Genomic DNA, 23736 nt, shown 5'->3' on the forward strand with positions numbered 1-23736 from the left:
AGAATCCACGTGGCATCCAGATAAACCGCAGTTGTACTAGTTCTTGACCGGCTCGATCAGATTAAAGATTACTTGATGATTCTTTAGCCCATCAACATCCCATCGAAAAAGGCAACCCAACGCACATTATTTTAACGTTAGAGTAAGACAACCGCTTGCATTTTCCTTTCTCGTGGCGAATCGACCAATCCTCTTACCTATCTACCTGGAATCTTCCCTAGGACCCATTTGGTCTGCCTTTGTGTGGAATAAAATCTAGTCCTTTGAGACTATTTAATCCTTTGGATCGTATCCCTAGGTCAAATTTAGTGCATCTGTTTGATGGGATCATTTCATCGATAAAACAATTGGATGGTTATGATCTATCCAAGTTTCATATATATATATATATTTGAATAGTAAGATTGAGTTTTCAATTCCCGCGATTTAAAATCCTCAGATACGAGCCTGACACATGATAGTAGGCTTTGAATTGGATCCACAATATTTTAAATAAATTTTTTTCAGAAAACATATTTTAAAATTGAATCCTGATAATCTGACCCACTTTTTTTTGTACTCCCTTTGAATTCTCTCATCACATAATCATACAAAATCAAAAATATACATTCTTGTATTCCACGAAGTAAAAAAATCTATGGTTATTTGAGGGGAGAGTCCAAAGAGAGTATATAAAAGTGAGTTCGATGTTAGATTATCACGATGCTTTCAAATTAAACTTCTAAATTTTTTTAATAAATATTTTGTTTTTAACTGATTTTTTTTTTAATAATTGTTCTGGGATTTTATTGTAGTTCTTTTTTTTTTTTTTTTTTTTTTTAAAGGCTACTTGGGATGGCCTGGTTTCGATTCAAGTTATGCTTCTGAAACTTAAGCTCCTACCTACCCTGACCTTGAATCTAGAATGGGGATTGACTTAGAATCGAGTCAGGTTTGGGTCTCAAGTATTTCAAACAAAGCTAGATTTCAAGCCCACGAGTTTTATTTTTTTACACTTATGTTCTAAGCACTTGTGTTATAGGGGACCACAATTTACATGCCTAAGTATCACTAATGATGGTAGTATCCCCCAATCTTGTTGGAAATCATTTAGTAGATTGATCACAATTGTCAAGTGGATGCCAACTTTTGTGATGGGCCCAAAATGGAAAAAAAATTTAAGAATCAAATGATCCTATATTTTTTTATTTGATTTATAAATACAATAATGATAACGAAGCCATATCCCAAAGATTTTAATAGTTAAATGAATCTTATTATTCTTTTTCACTATGTTTTAAAGTCAAATTTATCGTTATTGTGAAGGAGTTCATCTATCCAAGCCTTTTGGGTCTACTTCTTGAATTTTAATATCTTCAAAGTGAATATTTCTTTTAATTATGATTATAGTAGATATTTGTTTTAGAATAATGATATTCTGACATCACCTTTGACATACACTCCCTAATGTGGCATGTGTTAGAACCATAGATTTTTTTTATCGGGATACACAATTGCACATATTTACAAGGATGTACAATTGTGTATTTAAAAAAAAAAAAAAGATCTATGATTCTAACCCCTGTCACGTCAATGAGTGTATATGGGGGTGTATGTTAGAGGGGGAGTCACTCTTTATTTATTTATTTATTTATAATATAATCAAATCAAATCATCTTAATTTATATTTGATTAACTTAATGTTACCTATTATACTTTTTCTTTTTTATATTCTTTTAATGTAAGTGTTTTAACTTTATATTTCTTATTTTTTATATTCATCTATCTTAATATACCATATTTGTTACCCTCAATTTTTTAAAATTTGATTAACCAATCAAAGACAATAAATTTAGAGGATGGGATGAAAATAGAGGAGCCCACATGAGTCTATGTGGTGCAAACTGAAATGCACTCTTTATTTTAAAATTTTATCTATATATTACTGTACCTAATGTAAAGTTTATTTTATATAAAATTGAACAACCTCACTTTATTTCATAGGGAAAGAAAGCTGCCACGCGGCGCTTTCTCAAGAATTATGACGTGGACGTTACGAATAAAATAAAATAAATAAAATGAGGTACATAATTTCAATTTTTTTTTTTAATCGTCTCTCCTCTCCCTTTGTTTTTGCCTAGAGATCTGTGGTGCCGGTGCGTTGTTTCTTTCTTCAACTCTCTTCAAAATTAAATATATAATACAAAAAGAAAAAAAGTAATTTATTAATAAAAACGAAAAAATATATATAAAACGTCGGTCTTTCTCTTCTTCTCTCTGTATTTATAATCTCACATTTCTATGGAAGAAATCTCCGTTGTTTCTGAAAAGTTAGGTTTTTTTGTTTCTTCTACTGTGAAGGAAGAATAGAGTTGGGTGTTTTTCATTTTGATCTCTTTTGCCCTAGAAGTTTAACCAAATAGTTGTTTTTCAATTTCTATTTTCTTCGATTAGATCCTGTCGTTTTCCACTTCGATCTGGATTTGATCGAATTTACTGTTCAGTTCGATTTCTTTCTGGATGGTTCGGTTTGAACGATCTGATTTTAAGATGTAAATCTTGATTATTTTTAGGTTTTGTAAATCGATCTGTTTAGTAATTTTGATGAACAGAACTCCAATGCAGATTTAGGATTTCCGCCACGTTTGTTTGAGAAGCTTGGTAGGTTTAGGGTCGCAATCGTGAACAAATTGTAGATTTTTGTTACTTGATCTTTGATTTTAGGTGTGAAAATGGTGGATTCTGTGTTATGTCTTGGATTCGCCTTTGAGGCTGTTGAGGAATATTGGATTCGCCTTTAGAGAGTGAATTGGAGAACATGGCGGATTTCCAATCTGTGAACCCGAAACAAGAAAGCAATGATGCTCGTGCCAATTTCCAACGAGGATTGGAGGAGTTGATGCGGGATCGTTTGAATGATTGTATGCCTTTGGCGTCTTGTAGCTCTACTCGAGATCAGGAGGATTGTGATGAGGAGGGTGATCAGCTTGTTCGTCGAAGGAGACGCTCGGATCTCGAAGGAGATGACCTAGCAGAGTCTTCGGCCGCTCGAAGGCGCCACTCTCGGATATTGAGTAGGTGGGCAGCGAGGCAGGCTGAGGAGATGATAACGACGATTGAGAGGAGTAATCGTGAGACCGAACTTATGGCTCTTGCAGGTTTGCACACAGTGTCCATGCTTGATTCTTCATTTCTTAGGGAATCACAGTCTCCATCTTCAAGAAGGCAGGGTCCTGTGGAGAGGCCTAGCACCCATGCTTCGTCTCTCTTGCAGATGTGGCGAGAGCTGGAGGATGAGCATGTAATTAATCGTGCAAGAGAGAGGGTGCGGGAAAGGTTGAGACAACAGAGGAGTGTAGAATCAAATACTAATGTTTCGAGCACAAACATGTCTGAAATTCAAGAGAACTTACAACGCGGTAGTTCAGAGGATGTGAGTGAGAGCGAGAATGAGTATGGGACATGGTCCCAACTCTCCCAAGCTCAAATTGACACTCAAAATGAGCGTGGGGACAACCTAATATCGAGCCGAGAGCAGTCCCCCGACATTGGAGACGTTGAGAGGGAGAGAGTGAGGCAAATTGTTCGGGGATGGATGGATACTGGTATTAGTGAACATGAATCTAATGTTTCCCAAAGGAACAATCCGAGGGCAGAATGGCTTGGTGAAACTGAACGTGAGAGGGTAAGGCTTGTGAGGGAGTGGGTGCAAATGACAAGCCAGCAGAGAGGTGCACATGGCGGTAGAAGTGAAGAACAACAAGTTGCGGGGGGACTTGGTGATGCTCAGATGGATCGTGCTCGGGATGGGTCAGTTATTGACCATGATGAAGGCCAACCTGAGCATATCCGAAGGGACATGCTTAGATTACGTGGCAGACAGGCTTTAATCGATTTGCTTGTGAGAATTGAGAGGGAAAGGCAGAGGGAGCTGCAGGGCTTATTGGAACACAGGGCTGTTTCAGACTTTGCTCATCGTAATCGAATTCAGGTCAGCTGCCTAATTTAACTACTTTTTATTTTTGTAAATTTATTATGATCTTCCTACCGATTCTATTCTTATTACCTCCACACATGTATTTAAGAGTGAAATGATGATTAATTCTTTAGAGTCGGGGCATGGTTTTTGTAAACATTTTTGTTATATTCCAATGACACTGTATTTTGTGGCTCCATGTTGTCCTGGAAGGTTTTTGAGTTGCTTTGGTAGGATTCAAGTACAGAATAGCTGCACTCAAGATATATATATATATATATATCAGACATGTTTCATTAGGGATTATGTTCTTTATTTTGGGGCATTTGGATGGAAAGAAATTGCCACCTTTTCAAGGAGAAGAAGCACTCTCTTCAAGAGGTTATTATCAATATCTTGGGAATCCCTTTGTTTTTTGTGTAAAATGTTTATGGAGTTCAAGGGGGTGCTCTTTGTTGTTTTTGTTCGCTTTCTTTTGTAGGTCTCCCAACCTCCATTTCCTTGACTGAAATTTGCTTATCTATAGTTATTAAAAAAAAAAGACACTTTTTTTTTTATCGGTAAAAAAATAAAGAAAAAGAAAAAAAAGACAAACTTAAAAGAATTATGGATTCAAGTTATTCACTTTAGAAGTTTCTTTGAAATGCATGATATGTTGATAATAGCTTACAGATAACTATATCCTTTGTATGTATATTCTTACTTGAAAGTTGATTAGAAGTCTACGTGAAGGCAACTTCAATCAACAGTTTTCTAAAGTTTATTTGCTTTCATACTTCATTAGGAACATAATTTTTTTTATGTAGCATGCAAAACTTCTGCTTGAACATAAATGACTTAATTTGATCCTGTATCATTTTCCAGTCATTACTTAGAGGTAGATTCTTACGAAATGAAAGGCCTACTGAGGATGAGAGACCGCCTTCAATGGCAGCAAGTGAATTAGGTCTGTTAAGGCAACGACATACTGTATCTGGTTTAAGGTATGTGCCAATCTGTTCTGTTTTTCTTTGTTTGGCTGAAGCTGTTACTTAGTTAAGTTTTCTAGATTAGCACTTGTATGTTTCCTTTTAGCAGCCTTTATTGTCTAGGCACTAAGGTATCTCTGATTAAGAAAAGAATGTTTGGACTTCCCTGGTTTAGAGATGACTAGGGAAAACCTTAATCTTCATTTATTCATTTTATTTATTCCATTAGATTAGTGAAATCCAATTTTAACTAGTCCTATGCATGCATGATGCATCTCTTGTAGAAAAGAAAAACAGTGGTTTAAGCGTTAAGACAGCTAAAAGATAAGTAGACTTCTAGTGGGTGTCCATCTTTTTATTCTTTAGGATGGGATGCTCAATGCTGGTGATTGTCAATGGAAATAATTTGATGCATTCATTAAATGATTGTACTAGATGCACTTAAAAGTACATGTTTTGACAGAAGATAAAGCACTGGACAGAGTAGAGTGGGAACACGGGTCATCTTGCATTTTTTAGACCCCAACCAGTTGGATCAATGAGTATGATGATGACTACTTGTCATTACTATGAAGGAAAGAAAAGCACTGATGTGAACTTGCCAATTTCATTTCTAGATATTGTGGCATTGACAGAAGAAAACAGGAGTGCCAGTACATTTGCTAGGGTCCTATTGTTACTATAAATTCTTTTACTACTTAATCACTGAACCCTGCTCTTTATCGTTTTCATGGGAACATTGTAAAATGATACACTTAGGTGCCAAGGATGAGAAGAAAGGCATTAATGTCTTATAATTCTCTTATTCCAAAGGAAGTTGAAGATCATGGATAGAAACATTAGTTAAATGATAAGCTTAGGTGACAAAGGGTATTAAAAAAAAATCATAACTATCTTATAGTATTTGATGGCTCTCTCTGATTCCAAGTGGAGTTGAGGATCATGACTGGCTATTGTCACACGCAGTGGGAGAACCTCAATTTTCACTTTTTGGAATTTGTTATGCCATAGCACCTACAATACAGCCACTGATGGATATCCAACTATCACTACTAACCTTCTTAGATGCTATTGGTCGTGCATCCCTTTTGCTTCTCCATCTAATAATTTTCTCAATCTAGCAAAGATGCTCCTCATGTTTGATTCTAAATCTATTTTTATTATTTTTCTCTGATAGTTGCTAATTATTGATTTTTATAGCTCCCATGAGAACATGGATGTCTTCTCAAAAGTAGCTGCTCATAACTACACCAAGAATCCATGGACTTCACCTCTTCTAACCATAGTACCAAAAAATGGCGATTTTTTTTGACAAAAACGGTTTAAAACGTGTCCTGCATTTCTGAAGATTAAAAAAAGCTACATTTTCATTTGTGGCAAAAGAAACACCGTTTTTTTCCCGATTTTTTCGTTTTTTTCATAGGAAAAAAAATTTATACACTTTCTTGTTTTTTCAATGTGGGATTGGATACATAATAGAATTTGATGATAATAACTCAATTTTTGAATTTTCATTAGATATATATATATATATATATATATAGATATATATATATATATATATATATATATATATATATATATATATATATATATATATATATATATTTCATAACTTTTAACATATTTTTTATTTTTATTTTTATCGTTTTTTTCCCATTTTTTTTTCTCGTTTTTCCCCGTTTTCAATGTTTTTTCCGAAGTTTTCCCTTGCCGATTTAAACCTGTACTCCAACTTTGTGACTATGCTTCTAACTACCTTTATTGAGTTACTTAGCAATGGTTTCCAACTCTTCATGGTGTGCTGCACGCCAAAATTTTCCGTGTTTTACAATTTGGGAGGAGATGACAGGGAGCAAAATAAACAGTCCCTTCCATTTCATCAACTACTTCATATGAGCTGTACTGCGAAATTTGTTATTAGTGTGGGCTGTCTGAAATTGAAGATAGAGGACATTGTATCAATGGAGGTGTAACCTATTCCTAGCTTGCAGCCTCTTTCGAATGGTTTTAGAGGCAGGCATCTGTGTTCGTTTTGTTTCATAACCCATATTGCATTTGTTTATTCAGAGAAGATAACATTGACTACAACTTTATAAATGGTTATAGACAGCTCACTCTATCTTCAGAGTAACTTGACCATTCTCCAAGGTAGGAGGTGTGCATGCCAAGGGTTGTGATTTGCACTAAAAGGCCATGAATCATATTTTAAGTGCAGGAAGTAGTCACCTATCTTTCAAGGCATAGCTGGTTAATCCAATTATAATTTAATCAATTAATACGTTTCTATCAGTGGAATTCTTGCCACAGCTAATACTGGTCTTACTATATTTCTTTTTGAAAGCATTATGCTTGAGGCATTTTTAATTTTGGTATTATTTCTGATACTCTAATATTTTTCATTGAATATGGTGCTTCTTGAATATTAGTTTGGTGATGGTTTTCCTTTTTCTGGTGGGGGGTTAGAGTTGTAATCATAAATTGTTGAATAGCATATTGACAAAACCCTTTTCTGCAAACAGGGAGGGATTCCGCTCCAGATTGGAAACTATTGTTTGTGGGCAAGTAAATACCCATTCTGATACCTCAACTAACAATAACATCAATGGTTCTAGAAATGAACCAACCCAAATAAGTAATTCACAGGAGGTTCCAAATTCAAACCATCAACCTAGGAGTCAAGAAAGTGATGTTCGTCGGTTGGCAGAGCAGACAAGGGACTTTGAAAGCAACACGGCTGTTGAGGGTATAAATGGGCTAGAACCTACTACTCAAGGAGAGGATTGGCCGGATCAAGTTACAGAAGATGAGAGAAGAGACTGGCAACAGTCAACTGAAGTTGAGTTCAACGAATGGCGAGATAATAATGAAGAAGAAATGGAAGGAAACTGGCAGGAGAATACTGCTACAGATTGGCCCCAAGCTACTCCAGTAAATGATGATGGAGAAGATGGTCATCTTCAAGAAGCACGTGAGGATGGCTCTCCAGAGGCTGCAGATAACTGGCCTGATGGGCCTTCCAATCCTTCAAGAACTCGGCATGCTCTTCCCATTAGAAGACTCAATAGATTCCATCCACCCGAAGATGATAATGTGTACAGTATGGAGCTCAGGGAACTCCTTAGCAGGTATCTTATCTTATTTTCTTGAAGTTTTCTTCAATTTCTGTTTCATTTGTTTAGCTGCTTTATCTTCTGTAAATGATGTCACAATGGTTTAATCATGTCTTGAAAAGAAATCTGTTATCTGTCCTTGGTGTAGGAGAAGTGTCTCTAATCTTCTTCGTAGTGGGTTTCGAGAAAGTCTAGACCAATTGATACAGTCGTACGTCGAAAGGCAAGGTCGTGCTCCCATAGACTGGGATCTGCACAGAACCTTGCCTACACCTTCACCAGAGGAAGACCAGGAACAGCTGAGAGATGATCAAAATGAGGATCAACCAGACGATGTAGCCAGACCTCCACTTGTGCTACCGTCTCCACCAGTGCCCCCACCACAGCCACTTTGGCACCAGGATCTGCATCATGCTAATTGGCCTCGTCACAGTGGACATCGTTCAGAAATTGTGCGTTTTTTTTTATATAAGTAATCAATTGGATCTTGGATCTCACTAGAATACGTATTTTTATATTTAGCATGAAATGTGATAATTGATTTTCTTTTGTTAGTTGCATGCATTTTGTCTCCAAGCATGAACTGTTTGTTCTAACATTTCTATTGCGAAGTGCCTGTAAACAATCTCTAATCCTAAATTAGATGGTGGCTCGACAGAACTGGGTTCAGAACCCGGTTTCACCTTAAGAATTACAGATCTTGTTAAAAACAGTGGGGGTTTTGTGCAATAAGTTAATTATCAACTATGATCAACCCACAACAGGAAAAGAGGGATTGCCTCTAATGGATTGTATATCTTTAATCATTGCTTATTCCTGTTCTAAATTTGTCAATCTCTTTTATAAGTATCTGAATCTGTCTATCTGAATCTGTCCATTTCAGAATTGTTCTTTGTGATTTTCAGTTTGAACTGAATGTGGGTGTTGATTTGAAGCAGGAGTGGGAGATCATTAATGATTTGAGGGCAGACATGGCCAGGCTTCAACAAGGGATGAGCCACATGCAGAGGATGTTGGAAGCCTGCATGGACATGCAACTGGAGTTACAGCGTTCAGTTAGACAGGAAGTCTCGGCAGCTTTAAATCGTTCAGCTGGTGGACCGGGTCTGTATAATTTGAATTAGTCATCCTTATAAATTCTTTAATTTGAGGAGCCTATTATACAAGATTATTTATTTTCCATGTTTAACTTAGGATGGATTTGTTGCTTTGCAAATAAAAGAAAAAAGAAGAAAAAAAGACACGAAGGAACAAAAAACCTAGGATGGATTTATGTTGTATGAAATTGACTTGTGAAGTTGGTGATTTGTTGCCAGGGGTGGTGGGTGTGGAGTCATCAGATGATGGATCTAAATGGGGTCATGTGAGGAAGGGGACCTGTTGTGTCTGTTGTGATAGTCATATTGATTCTTTACTGTACAGGTGGGGGTTTACTTATATTTGTATGCCTTGGCCCTTATTGACCAAAACAAATACAACCTAACAAGACAGAACATAGTGATTTATTGGTATATAATAATGTGGTGATTTCTTCCTTGTTTGCAGATGTGGGCATATGTGCACTTGCTCAAAATGTGCAAATGAATTGGCTCGAGGAGGAGGTAAGTGTCCATTGTGTCGTGCGCCGATCGCTGAGGTGATCCGAGCTTATTCCATACTGTAGAAAACGATAAAGAAATAAACAAGGAAAGATAAGATGTTGGGAGTTGTTTCAGTTGTTGACTTTGCTTTGAGGGCTGCTGCTCCAGGTTCTTATCTATCAGATCAGATTGTTCGGTTCTTCTTGCTGTTGTTGTTCTGATTATTTTTTGGAACCTATACAATGTATATGATTGGAATAACAAATGGCACCACCATTCGATTCATTGTTCATGTCTCAATAAATAATATGCTTAGTTGAAGATCTTATTATTCCTTCTAATTTATGCACTTTAATTATAAGTTAGCAAAACCCATCCCCTCCCTTCAACAGTTATTCCTTACCCAGGTTTAAAAACAAAAAGAAAAAAAAAAATATATATATATATATATATATATATATATATGGGTCACGTTATTACGACCCCCTTTGCGACCCCCTTTGCGACACACCTTTTTGTCTTATATGGGCAAAAATGTTTGGAATGAGCTGATTTTTTGTGAGGATGATCTCTATGGTGAGGGGATCATCCTGGCAAAAAATCATCCCATTCCAAAACTTCTAACCCCATCAAAATTGATTTACAAAAATTGGACGGTCTATAATTTTTCAACAAAAATCGGACGGTCTAGAAGTTTTGGAATGGGCTGATTTTTGCCAGGATGATCCCCTCACCATAGAGATCATCCTCACAAAAAATCAGCCCATTCCAAACATTTTTGCCCATATAAGACAAAAAGGTGTGTCGCAAAGGGGGTCGCAAAGGGGGTCGTAATAACGCAACTCTATATATATATATATATATATATATAGGGTAGCGATCAATGGCCAACAGTTTGGCAAACATTTTGGCAAACACATTTTTCAAAACATGGGTTAGAGGTCTTGGAATGGGCTGATTTTTGGTGAGGATGATCTCTATGGTGAGGAGATCATCATCACCAAAAATCAGCCCATTCCAAAACTTCTAACCTCATCAAAAATGGTTTACAAAAAATGGACGGTTCACGATTTTTCAACTTGTAAAATGAGGCTAGAAGTTTTGGAATGAGCTGATTTTTGGTGAGGATGATCTCCTCACCGTAGAGATCATCCTCACCAAAAATCAGCCCATTCCAAGACCTCTAACCCATGTTTTGAAAAAGTGTTTGCCAAAATGTTTGCCAAACTGTTGGCCACGGATAGGGACCCATATATATATATATATATATGGGTCCCTATCCGTGGCCAACAGTTTGGCAAACATTTTGGCAAACACTTTTTCAAAACATGGGTTAGAGGTCTTGGAATGGGCTGATTTTTGGTGAGGATGATCTCTACGGTGAGGAGATCATCCTCACCAAAAATCAGCTCATTCCAAAACTTCTAGCCCCATTTTACAAGTTGAAAAATCGTGAACCGTCCATTTTTTGTAAACCATTTTTGATGAGGTTAGAAGTTTTGGAATGAGCTGATTTTTGGTGAGGATGATCTCCTCACCGTAGAGATCATCCTCACCAAAAATCAGCCCATTCCAAGACCTCTAACCCATGTTTTGAAAAATGTGTTTGCCAAAATGTTTGCCAAACTGTTGGCCATGGATCGCTACCCTATATATATATATATATATATGGAAATGTTCAGCACCCTAAGTTTTACCACACACTTTAACAAACGTTTTTTGTCCTACATGGGTTAGAAGTTTTGGAATGGGCTGATTTTTGGTGAGGATGATCTCTATGATTAGAAGATCATCCTCCCCAAAAATCAGCCCATTCCGAAATGTTTAGCCCCATGTTTACACGTTGAAAAATCGTGGACCGTCCATTTTTTGTAAATCAATTTTGATGGGGTTAGAAGTTTTGGAATGAGCTGATTTTTGGTGAGGATGATCTCCTTACCATAGAGATCATCCTCACCAAAAATCAGCTTATTCCGAAACTTCTAACCCATGTAAGACAAAACGCGTTTGTTAAAGTGTGTGGTAAAACTAAGGGTGGCGAACGGGACCCATATATATATATATATGGATCTCTCTCCCCACCCAGTGTCCTCTGTTTACTGTACAGCAGTTAATTTTTTTTAGTCCACTGTATTATGATTAATATTTTTTCTATTTGTTTGATCGTATTTATCTATTTGATAAGAGGTAACTGTCACAACAGGCTGTGGACGTAGGGTGCACCTTATCTAACCAAATAGGTGGCTCAACCTCGCCCGGGCTTGGGCTATATATATATATATAACTCTTTTGGACTTGGATGCAGCTTGGTTTGAGAAAATATGGAATGGTTTTGGATAACGTACTTTAAATGCTTCTACTAATTTTTATTCGAATAAGTTTTAAGGAAAATCTTTGTTTTTCACCGTCACTGTGTTGATTTGATAGCTATAGATGTGTTTTTCACCGTCACTGTGTTGATAATGAGTAAAAACCATCTTCGCTTATATGTGCACATCCACGTCAGAAGTCAGTAGTCAGAAATGTGAGAATCCTCCAGTGTCACCCCAGCATTACTCTAAATTTAATGGTTTTCTTTCGGAGTTATCTTCTGGATGCCAATTATGTATTTTTGAAATTTTAAAAAGAAATTTGTCTTCCACAAGATAACTATGAAAGAAACCATTAAATTTTGAATATACACAATTAGTATCTACAAGATATCTATGAAAGGGACACCACACCCACCACATTGCCCTTAAGTTAAGCTCCTCGAGAAATCCTTAATAGGAAAGTGAAATTCTTAAATTTCCTTCAATCTTATGTACATAAAAAATGAAACAAGTTAAAAAAAAAAAAACCCAATGCCTTTTTTTTTTTTTTTCAGTGCTTTTCCTCGAGATACGAGTGACGCATACTCGAAGAAAGTAGACGGTTCTCGGCAGACATACAGTGCTGTGGCTCCTGCTGAAATGTACATCTGTCCTACTAACTATGCACTTGTCTAGTTAGCTCTTAATTATGATGTCTCCACTCTCGCTCCTCCAGTCTCCACTTGCCACTCTACATCAAATTTTGACGAAGACGTCTTTATCGAATTCCAACCCCTTCAGAACTCAGCAGCTCCAGCTGAGCTGCCCTGCAACGAAACTCTCTCTCCTAAGCTTGAACAGCTACGGATCCTTCTCATACCAAACAATACCTCTCCATTTTCCACCGTAGATCTATCAAGAGATTCGCTAACATTTTGATCATCAACCATAACTTCTACCACCGTTGATCTATCTAGAGATTCGCTAACATTTTGAACATCAACCATAACTTCTACCACATTATTCAAACAACCATCTTTCTTTACACAAGGCAACAACTGAGTCGATCGACACATAGGACAAGAAGCATGAGAAGATAGCCACGTGTCGATGCACTCTGGATGAAACACATGCCCACAGTACGGGATCACTTTAACAGTCTCTTTCTCTTCGAATTCACTGAGACAAACAGCACAATCGAGTGGTTCCTTTGCGTTCTTGTCGAAAGAAAACAAAGGTAGAGATCGAACGATTGATAGATCCAGACCGTTGATCGAGACCCGAGACAACATCGAAGAAGACGACGATGAAGGTGGAGATTGTGATGTTCGTCGATGCTGACGTCGACGGCGAGATACGTCGACAGAATTTTCTTCTGAACAGCGTTGGATGTAGACGGAGAAGAAACCCATGAAGAAGAGAGCAGTGAGGAGTACCAAGACCGTTAGAGCCATTGAAGAGTCGAAGTTTGCAGTGGTTCTCAAGGGTTTTCGAAAAGTTGATGTGTTGGTGGGCAGTGGTGATGGTGGAGTAGACGAAGAAGATAATAGGAAATCTCGCGACCGAGAAGGTGATACCGTGGTTTCTGGAGCATCTTCAATTGGTAATAATTTGCGAATTAGGGGTTTCATCGAGATGGAATAATAGATCTCTTCTCTTTCTTCTTCTTCTTTATGTTCTGTTTCTGAAATCTCAGAGAGGCACAGAGAGAGAGAGAGAGAGAGAGAGTATTGATGAAGGAGATGGTTAGGTGAGCACTAAGAGAAGAGGGGCGGTTAGATGAGAAAGCTGATCATCAGATTGAAAAGAGTGGGCCCACACAAAAACGTACTCTCTCTCTCTCTCTCAATAAGAAAAAAAAAAAATCCCTAAGTAACTTTCCAAGACACTGTGCTGATATAGAGATCCGTACAAAATCAAAGATTGTTTTCAATGCTATCTATAGGAAAAGCATCTATGGTGTAGTACGCACCTCCACGTCAGCCTAATGTCTAACGCAGTGTCTTGTATAGTCAGTTCATCACGACTGTATAAATGTACATTTTTTCAGACTGCGTTCAACACTGTGATGACGTGGTAGTATGTCGAAGAACATTTTCCTTGATTTTTCTACTCTGTTATCTGAATCAAATTTGGATTCTTGTGTGATAGAGATGATTGAAATTTGTACTGTTGTGACGGGTTGACGTTATCCGTTGGTTCCTATTTTAAACTGGCTCTTCAAAACATTAATCATTTATTTTTGGCCCTAAGATGATCTTTCTCCCTAGTTGTCAATTATGTCTGTTTACAAAGCTATTTATTTTCTTTGGTTAATTGGATTGCAATGTTCTAAATGGATTTAGTGCTTTGGAATATGGTTGAAATTAAGTTTTGAATTAGTGGATGTTTTCAAAGAAAGAAATAATTTTCAGGTCACTTTCTTTGGCTGATGTGATTTTATTATATGAATATAACTTAAGCTTTATGTACATTTATAATGGTCCAAGTTCTAAATATATTATCTGAAAATAATTATTAAGATATAGATAAGGCGGAGTCATGATTTTGCACATGTGAGGGAAACCAAGTTTTTTGGGAGACAACTAAGAGTGAGAGATAGATTTTTTTTAATCCATCGTTAAAATCTGTCATAATAACTCACTAATCTTTAGACTTTGAAAATTCTTGTGAGGACAAGTGACCTTCACTGTAAATCCGCTCTGAATCTATAGACTCATGGAAATGGAATCCATGTATATATTCACACATAATCCTGATATATTTTCAAGTTTTGTAACATTATATCTTGAAAAATCCCTATTAATCGTCCCAAATTCGAGAATGTGAAAACCTTAACCTTTTTCAGGTACCAAACATTTACAAGCGTCCATGAAATCTAAAAAGAATCATATATTACAATTCTTAGTAAAATATAATGTAGATTTGACATAAAGACTTTCAAAAGCATATATAAATGAATGACAAAGGCAAAGATTTGTAAATTTTAGAGTACCTCATATGGCACATCGTGATGTGAAAGTGGATAGGGGTCATAGATAATTATCACTTGTATCTAGAGAAAAACATCTAAGGTCCTCATATACTTTCACACCTGCCAGGGTGTGCCATGTGAGGTCCAATCTTAAGGTCACTTTAGCTATATTCTAAATTTTATCTTACATCAATTATTAGATTTTGATGTTAAATCAATGGATCTAATTATTAGATTTTAACTATTCGAATTCATTGTCAGATTTAATGTGGAGTTACTAAAGTTGACCGAATCGGAAAATACATACATGCACCCACATCGATAATCCAACTAACTTTTGAAATAGGATACAAACTTGATTTTTGGACATTAGTTGAACCAATTTATTCTGTGAGGACAAGTTCATATTAGAACAAAAAGTTAGGAAAGTTATTGTCATTATTTAATGATATTTTTTTTGTTGATTTACCAAAAAAAATACTCGTGATCGTGAAAAGACACTCGATCTCAATCGTACAAGTGCAAAATTCAACGGTTGGGATTTGGCCTTTAGAAAAATATTAATAGGAGATGCATCGATCATAATCATAAACAAGTAAAATTTGACGGTGAAGATTTATCCTTGAGATAATATCAATAGGATATATATTATTAGGGTTGATATAATAAGATCTCAAAAAAAAAAATTTCCACAATAATACTCTAAGTCTCTTGATATGATCTAACAGTACCAAATCAAATTTGAATGTAACCCAAGTCTCATCGAAACAGTTCTAGATTGGATTATTATTAGAGCGGATTCAAACTCAAAGATTGATATCTAATAACGAATTGATCAATTAAGACTAAGATCTTGTATAGTATCAAATTGAATCCAATTTTAATCCCAATATGTCTTGGATTCAGTATGGGTCCAATTCAACTCTACTCGAAACAACTTGATCCGGATCAAAGACACCTTTGTTCCACTATGGCATCATCTTCAACCATGGATTTTGCACTGCGTGTAAAGAAGCTGAACTCGGGTGATTTCTCATGTGCGTTTGGCCCGAGAACTAGTGTCCCACAAAACACAAAAATTCCCCAATTTTACAAATGAAAGTCGAGAATCAGGAGTTCTTTTGTCATGTTGATGTTTGTTCGTATATATTGTCTAAAAACCTTCATCACTCAAATCATAGTTGACCCGCTCGAGTTGATTCAACAATTCCACTAGTCAAAACTCAAAACAGCCATTTTCATTACTAGATCAATTAGATCAAATATCGGACAGCAAAAGTGGATGGTGGGCTTTTGTAGTGTTATGTGCAACTAACACATACCAATCAAATTAAAAGGAAAATTCTATCAAACGATTATCAGACCACCTATGCTTTATGAAGTTTTAATGTAGAACTTTTAAGAAGGAACATGTTAGAAGAATGAACATATCAGACAAATACAGATGTTAAGATGGAAGAATGAAAGACTAGGAAAAATAAATTTAGAAATAAATGCATTCGAGAAAGTATAAGAATAACTCCAATATGCACTAAAGCACAAGAAAGTCAATTAAGATTATTTGCACACGTTCAATGAAGGCTGAGTACAAGCCCAATTAAAATGAACGTACAAGTTGCAAGCTCTAAAATAGCAAAAGAATGACCCAAAAGTACGTGCATTGAGATAATGAAAGCAGATATGAACTCACTCCAATCTTTGATCCTCAATTGTGCCCAATGTCTAAAGTTTGTTCTCTATATATGCATGTCTTCCTCCTTCAAAGACCCCAAATATGTTATTTAACACCAATAGGCTTCGATTAAAAACAAGGGCGACATTATGGCTAGAATTTTTTGTATTCCAAGCACTCTTATAATCAGCTATTTTCAAGATTTAGTCCTTATTGCTTTGTCAATCACTGAAGTAATATATTTGATCTACAATGTACATGTTCTGTCAATGGGACAAGAATTTTTTGTATTCCAAGCACTCTAATTATCAGCTATTTTCAAAATTTAGTCCTCACTGCTCTGTCAATCACTGAAGTAATATATTTGATCTACAATGTACATGTTCCATCAATGGGACAAGATCATTTAGCATTAGAAATAGGATTGAGAAGAAAATGAACAATAAGGTTCATTTGTTTCAATGTGATACAGTACAGCAAAAAATAGACAAAACACAAAAGTACAAAAATTTACAAGGCCTACTTACATTGAAGATGTTGCAAATGCAGGTTGAGCATTCCGTAAACTCAGTTTCATGTACAAGCCCTGGAACATAGTGCCAATTTAAAAAAAAAAAATCTCTCTACATGAAGTACAAACATTATTCATGTGCTTGTGCAGAAGGCGGAGGTCATTAGTAATGGGTTCCATCTAGAGATATTTTATGTGAATAATTGATCCAATCAAATGGTTACTTAGAAACCATCTGATCTATAGACCCGTTCTTTTGATGTTTTTTCTGACTGTCCGAAAGAGTGCAACAAACCAAATGGTCATGATCCTCTATTTAGGTTGAATTTTGGCACATAAGGTAGGAACCCACCTTATTTATGTGCACCACATGTGTGTGTACCATTAGTAGACAGACCTACCAGCCTACCAGCTCAGATATTAGATTTATTTCTTGTCAGCTTGAACAACTTTCTTTTTACAACAATCAAAATGCATTTTTTTTTCTAAAATCACTAATAAATCAGCAATTTTGAGAAAATAATTTTGGCGTGCATTGGGTGGGTGAGTGGACATTTATGTACACGTGTGAGAGAAGAAATATTACGTTTGTTGTATGAATAGTTGCTCCAGTAGTCATGCTAATATTCTGATCAGGAACCAACTCAAAATTCATGTGCTGCACAACAATCGCAAGTGCGACAATGGCTTCAAGCAAAGCAAACTGATCACCAACGCACTTTCGGGGGCCCCCACTGAATGGAATGAATCTGCGGATATGCTCTCACAGGTTAGAAATGCAACTAGTGTTAAACATGATCGCATAACTGTGAAGTAGAACGTAATGAACTAGCTATGGGGCAGAAGAATAATTGGCTGCTCCCACAAATATCTAAGTTTTTGGTCAAACAAAGGGTGAAGGTTTCTTAACACTTCTTGTAATCTCAAATTAGAATAAAAGAAGAGAGCTGCTATTGGCACTCCAACATTTACTCATTACACCCCAATTAAAAATAAAGAAAACAAGTAAATGGTTGAGAATAAGTAAAAGTTGGGGTACAAATAGAAGTTCTCTTTTCTTTTATTGCAAGATTTCTATTTTTTGGTTTAAGATTTTATGTGAGCCTAATCATAATTGTAAACAACTATTGAAATTGTTTGAAGTGCTATAATGTTTTGTAATGTTGAGATAATAATTTGAGTCAAACCTTTGTAATGCTTGAATGGTGTGTTTTAATCTTTAATTGGGTGTAATAAGTAAAAGTTGGGATGCCAATAGCAGCTTTCTAAGCGGCTCGTTGCACCATCTTTAGGGCTTGCTAGGAATGCCAGTCCTGGGCTAACTAGGTAGGCACTTGTCACTCACAGTAGGCAGACTTTCAAAAATAAAAATAATACGTTTGCACAATTATAAGGCCGTAATGGCAAAAATGCCACATAAATGGGCCCCAAAAATGGGCTCTGCAAGGTTACAGACACCTGAAGACCTGTGCTCACCCAATTTTCTGCTTTTCCAAACACACCCATAGAAAGATCTAGAGAAAAAACAGACCTGAAATCAGTGTTTATCTCATTAGGCATCGGCCCTTCCAAATCAAATCTTTCGGGCACAAATTCTTCTGCTCTCTCCCAAACCTCAAAAGGAAAAAACCCATCATAGCAGAATTAGCACATAACGCCCACACCTAATTCTTAATTTCATCTCGGTTCAAAAATCTGAACACATGATTGTGCTTGAAGCCATTCACATCAAATAGATACCTGTGAGGAATGATGGATATTGTATACTGAAATCATTAAATCTTGACCAGCATTGACCTTATAATTTCCCGGAAGGACATCAGAGACTTGAGCCCGCCTTATTAAGACCTACAAATTGTAGAATATGGGACCAAAAAGATCGATGTCAATAAAAAAGGAAAAACCCATACTATTAACTCAAATACAAGTAGAAAAGTTGTGTTGCAACCTACAGGAGGATGCGGGTAGAGGCGCATAGACTCATTTATGCAGCGTGTTAAGTATTTTAGCTCTTTTATATCCTCATAGGTAGGAAGTCTACCTTGGAGAACTCTGTCAACCTCTTCTTGTGCTCTCCTCAAAGAGGATGAATCCTAGAAAAAGGGAAAAAAAAAAAAAAAAAAAAAAAGAACTTAATCAGTAATGTAGAAAGATTCCTGCCAAGATGACATTTGGATATAAATACATAACATACACGACAATATAATGATACATTGTTTCAGACTGATGTTAAAGATCATAGAAATATTAAGAGATTGTAATAAAGATTGTCTAATTCCAAGGTCTTCAAGAAGATGAACTAAGATTTTTTTTTTAAATAATCCAAGAGCCAGGGAGCCCAAAGCTCATCATAGGCCATCATTTCATATTATATCAATACATGTATTATAATAGTCTTAAAATGCAATGAAACTTGAGCTCGGCTCGGCTCGGCTCAGTCTTGGCACCATGATCTGAGCCTGAAAATATGCTCAGCTGGATAGAATAGTTTACTGCTAGAGACCGTCAAGATGATGAAGCTAAACATTTAAAACTAAAGCTCAATAGGGTTTCTAGCTTAATAACATCTACATAATAATGACTTGGATATAGGCCATGACAGTTTTGACCTGATCAAGGCATCAGGAACAGTTTGCAAATAGGGGTGTAGTCAAGCAGAGCACTTTCAAGCTTTGTTTAAAAAATTATCCAAGAAAATAACATGGAGGTGCGAGGTGAAATGCCTCGAAGAACTAACACATGAGGTGTAGGCCTCATTAATATACCTATCTAGACATAGAGTAAGTATAGTACAAATTAAAAAAAAATGAAAAAAGTTTTCTGAGAAAAAAATGATCTGCTTTCTATGAGGGGGAGAAGTGGTCCTTTTTTGTTGAAATTTACCTTGAATAAATTCTTCTTTTATAAATAAAAAATGTAAGAGAGGAAAAAAAAAAAAAAAGAAATGAATATTTTAATGTAAAAAAATGAGGAGTAGACGATGAAGATTTTAAGTACAACCACCTAAAGTAACATCTACCAATATATGAGCGTGAGGTGGCACACATTGCATGGGATACGTTAAATAAGGCATGAACCGTACACCTTTCAAAAGCCTTAGCGGAAATCACATATGCCTCAGTAATTTTGCATTTTTAATAAGCCCCCATGAGTTTAGGGAAGCAAATCTCAAGCTGTGAATTGAGGCGTGAGCCTCAAATGCCTTTTAAAACAATGGACGAATCACTGTCAAGCTGAGGTAGGCACAGGCTCATCTTGTTCGATTCAGATGTTGGTCCAATCTGCATGCATATCCAGCAAATCCAAAGCCTAGGAGCTCAAAGAAAACCTGCCCTGCTGGCTCAACTCATTTCTGCCACTTTGGCAAAATTCGAGTATGAGTATAGTTTATTTGTTCGTTTTTCCAATTTTTTTGGTAAAGGACCCTTTTACAGTTTCAATAGTTTCTTTTGTATCCATGACTTATGGAGTTAGGCTTGGCATTCCTATACTAAAAACTTATCAAAGTTTTCTGACATTGAAGAAAAAGGGAAATATAAATGGCAGTCGAAACCAGAAAAAATTGTATTGATACCTTACTTAGAAGATATACTGTCCATGTCAAGACTGAACCAGTTGTCTCATGGCCAGCAACTAACATTGACAGAAGGTCATCTCGTAATTGTACACTTGAAACCTAAAAAATATGGAACTGTCAAATTAAATATGAAGTAAATTAAGAAAAGCAAATATTTGAATTCCAAGAAATCCAAAAGCAAGACAGAATAAAAAATGGAGAAATACCAAAAAATGAAGTTCCCATCCTCATCTTAATTAGGGTAGATACAGTGGATTAAAACAGAAAACGATTTGTAGTGTATGTAACAGAATCCAAAAAGATCTAACTAACAATGGGACAGAGGTACTTTTTTAGTTTTTACGAACTAGTACCACATCTGTCTTCACAAATTGAAACCAGCCATTACAATTTTGTAAGCTCTTCCATCTAATTTGAAACAATTGAATCCGAGTTATGAGGAAGGTTTTCCTTCTCAAAATGCCCAAATATTGAGAGCAAGTAGACAGATTCTAGATGTCTGATTTACATCATAAATTACCGATAAACTGTCTTGAATTTTAAGTATCATGCATATTGGAAATAATAATCAGAGCATAATCATTATAAAAAAAATTATTTCTATATTAGTAAGCGACGGTACAACATTTTTTTTTAAAATTTGACAGACCTCTTCTCTACTAGCAAGCAAGAAGCGGAGGATACTTGGATCCGTGTCATTGACATATTCCTCTCCATCAATCTGTTCACCCTCAGCTTCAACAATCTCCTTGCACTGAGTAATAAGCTCTTCAACGGTTCTCCTGATCACCGTAACCGCTTTCTCAGCTTTTATTTGTCTTGGAATTATCTTGCATAAAAGTTGAACCTGGAAAATGAATAAGATCAAATCCCAGAGACATTATTTTCATGTCCAAGAGAAAATGGTGTGGAATGAAGGTAAGAACCTACCTTCCAATAAGGTAAAAGATCTGTTGAACGAGCTTCGGCCTCTTTTAATGCAGTGTAAACTGCATCAATAACAGGACTATCCGCATTAAGTGCATCAAAATTGTAGTTGAACACCGACAAACCTATAACATCTAATGTTAATTGAGAAAACTTTGCCTCCATGTTCACCGCAGCACCACTTACTGCATCCGATTTAAGCTTCTCTACCAACCTCTCAGCACATTTGCAGAATACCCTATCTACCATTATGGACAAATATTTCTTGTGAAGAGATGGAACCACAGCCCTGCGTCTCACCTATCATAAATCAGATTTTGTGCTCAAAAAAGGATGATTTCGATACTAATAATAAGATATTTTTTTGTTTTTTTTTTCAAATGTGAATTCTTATTGTTTCAAAACATGGAAACTGAGCAGAAGAACAAAAATCAGAATTCAGAAACAAAAAATCTCAGCTGAACTCAAAAGCCAATTGGGTCAAGCTTTTTGGGGTCAATTCAAAAAGTCATATTGATCTCAAACAAGACATGTTTTTTTTTATTCCATTCCAAATTGGATCAATAATTCGGCCAAATTTCAGTGGGTCTCAACAAGATTTTGGATTGCATTTCATAATGAGAACACAAATTTGGTTGATAATTGAGCCGAAACTCAATAGGTCTATTCAAGAATTCATATTGTTATCAAACGAGACATGTTTTTGTTGATTCCACTCCAAATTTGGTCAATAATTGGGCCGAACAAGATTTTGGACTGTATTTCATAATGAGAACACAGTCTACAATTTGATTTCTAGATGAACACAACATCAGAATAGTGAAACTAACCTCTTTAATTAGCCAACAAGTGAGAAATTTCATTCCAATTGTCTACAAGTACTTAACTTAGTTCAGGTTAAAACAACTTCATAGTGAAGAAAATCGATTAATAAACAGAAAATTGGGTAATACCGTCCAAAGTGGGCCTTCGGCAATGGCGAATCCAGACCCAAACAAGAACTCAGAGACCTCAGAAACAAGTCCCTTAGCATACTTTCCATAGTTTCTCAACACATGCTTGGCAATAGCTGGGTCACTAACTACAACAAAATTACGAGGTCCCGCGGCGAGACGATAAATGGGTCCGTACTCATTCATCCATTTGAACAACGGGAGGAAAAGGGCACCACCAAGAAGATCAGAGACATCATCAAGCTTTGCATTTGCAATGGGTATGCCCGAATCATCATTACCCATTCCATTTGTAAGGGAACGGGTTAGGGATGTGAGCCAATCTGGACTGACCCATGACCCATTGTTTCCATTACTGCTCACCTTCTTCTTTGTAGAAGAAGAAGAGTTTTCTTCTAAGGAGGATTTGATGGAGAGGAAATGAGATGGGTTTCTTGGAGAGAAATTGGTAGGTTTGTGAAAGCTTTGATAGTTAGGGTTTGAGAAAGGATAGAGAGATGTGAAAGAGAGTGAAACTGCCATGATAGAAGTGAACTGAGAGAAGAGAAGAGAAGAGAAGTTAGTTAGACTTCCAAACCTCTCTCCTTCTCTGTTCCAACCATGTATGAGGACACCTGTGTTTGGATTGGGTTAATAGACATTTATGTGATTTCTTTCCTACCTACAATAGGGTAGATAAGAATTTAAAATTTTTAAATGTTACTTCAACATTTTATTTTTTTAAATAAAAAGTTTAATTTAGAATGTGTAGTGTTTTGTCATGAAAGAGTATTTTTGTAATTAAAATAATAATAATAAAAAACTAATAGAATTTTGATTTTGTGTGAGCAGTACTCATCCCTTTCTATGGCACTTAGTGTGTTGGACTATTTTTTTCTTTTTGATTAACCACATAAGATGGTAAATAGTCATTACGAAAGTGAATTCAATGAGATTTGAACCTAAGTCATGCGATGAACACTTAACATGTCTTTACCAACTTAACTAAGTTGGCACATTCGAAGGTGTGTTGGACTAAAAAATTCACCTTTACAGGTAACAATGAGTTGAGCAGTTAGCCTAGATGTATTGGGGCCCTTGTACAAATAGACTTGTTGTTAATGGAGTAGGACAGTTAGGACCTCCCGACGTGCTCGTTCCCAAGCTTGAGTTTCACCCTCTAATTAAATAGGTTTGTCGAGGCCCTACCCAAAATCTAAACACATGTCCTTTTTC

The 23736-nt window shown here is 36.1% G+C and overlaps 3 protein-coding genes across 6 annotated transcripts; 1 reads left to right on the forward strand and 2 right to left on the reverse strand.

The window, feature by feature from the left end:
* Positions 1-2216: 2216 nt before the first annotated feature.
* On the forward strand, positions 2217-9957 carry LOC147385901 (uncharacterized). Of its 2 annotated transcripts, none has more exons than XM_086422789.1 (7): positions 2217-3970; positions 4820-4938; positions 7446-8051; positions 8185-8488; positions 8972-9140; positions 9353-9458; positions 9582-9957. In XM_086422789.1, exons 1-7 carry the CDS (start codon positions 2798-2800, stop codon positions 9697-9699), a joined length of 2595 nt encoding a protein of 864 aa, XP_086278915.1. In that variant the 5' UTR covers positions 2217-2797; the 3' UTR covers positions 9700-9957. The 2 variants fall into 2 exon arrangements, with proteins under 2 accessions (XP_086278915.1, XP_086278916.1); XM_086422790.1 differs by having other exon boundaries at positions 2220-3970; positions 8975-9140.
* Positions 9958-12451: 2494 nt separating this feature from the next.
* LOC147385902 (RING-H2 finger protein ATL46-like) lies at positions 12452-14071 on the reverse strand. Its single transcript, XM_086422901.1, has one exon. The coding sequence runs from the start codon at positions 13536-13538 to the stop codon at positions 12705-12707; it is 834 nt and encodes a 277-aa protein (XP_086279027.1). The 5' UTR covers positions 13539-14071; the 3' UTR covers positions 12452-12704.
* A 1455-nt stretch (positions 14072-15526) lies between these two features.
* On the reverse strand, positions 15527-23147 carry LUT1 (Cytochrome P450 superfamily protein). 3 transcript variants are annotated; one of them, XM_086422900.1, is made up of 10 exons: positions 22522-23144; positions 21572-21868; positions 21291-21488; positions 20639-20740; positions 19017-19157; positions 18805-18912; positions 18596-18678; positions 17651-17813; positions 17081-17139; positions 15527-16093 (listed from the first exon to the last, which is right to left on the reverse strand). In XM_086422900.1, the coding sequence occupies exons 1-10, from the start codon at positions 23041-23043 to the stop codon at positions 16057-16059; spliced, it is 1710 nt and encodes a 569-aa protein (XP_086279026.1). In that variant the 5' UTR covers positions 23044-23144; the 3' UTR covers positions 15527-16056. The 3 variants fall into 3 exon arrangements, with proteins under 3 accessions (XP_086279026.1, XP_086279024.1, XP_086279025.1); XM_086422898.1 differs by having other exon boundaries at positions 15531-15936; positions 22522-23147; XM_086422899.1 differs by lacking the exon at positions 15527-16093 and having other exon boundaries at positions 16931-17139; positions 22522-23147.
* Positions 23148-23736: the final 589 nt, after the last annotated feature.

Source organism: Akebia trifoliata, chromosome 14, assembly GCF_017979445.1.
Source record: "Akebia trifoliata isolate Shusen 1 chromosome 14, ASM1797944v1, whole genome shotgun sequence".
Classification (NCBI taxonomy): Eukaryota; Viridiplantae; Streptophyta; class Magnoliopsida; order Ranunculales; family Lardizabalaceae; genus Akebia; species Akebia trifoliata.

Coding starts and splice junctions, on each gene's coding strand:
- LOC147385901 (XM_086422789.1), top strand. CDS start 2,798: ATGGCGGATTTCCAATCTGTGAACCCGAAACAAGAAAGCAATGATGCT. Junction 8,489..8,971: donor GTGGACATCGTTCAGAAATT/GTGCGTTTTTTT, acceptor GTTGATTTGAAG/CAGGAGTGGGAGATCATTAA. Junction 9,141..9,352: donor TCGTTCAGCTGGTGGACCGG/GTCTGTATAATT, acceptor ATTTGTTGCCAG/GGGTGGTGGGTGTGGAGTCA.
- LUT1 (XM_086422900.1), bottom strand. CDS start 23,043: ATGGCAGTTTCACTCTCTTTCACATCTCTCTATCCTTTCTCAAACCCT. Junction 21,869..22,521: donor CCGAAGGCCCACTTTGGACG/GTATTACCCAAT, acceptor GATTTATGATAG/GTGAGACGCAGGGCTGTGGT. Junction 17,140..17,650: donor CAACTATTCATACAACAAAC/GTAATATTTCTT, acceptor ACTATGTTCCAG/GGCTTGTACATGAAACTGAG.
- LOC147385902 (XM_086422901.1), bottom strand. CDS start 13,538: ATGAAACCCCTAATTCGCAAATTATTACCAATTGAAGATGCTCCAGAA.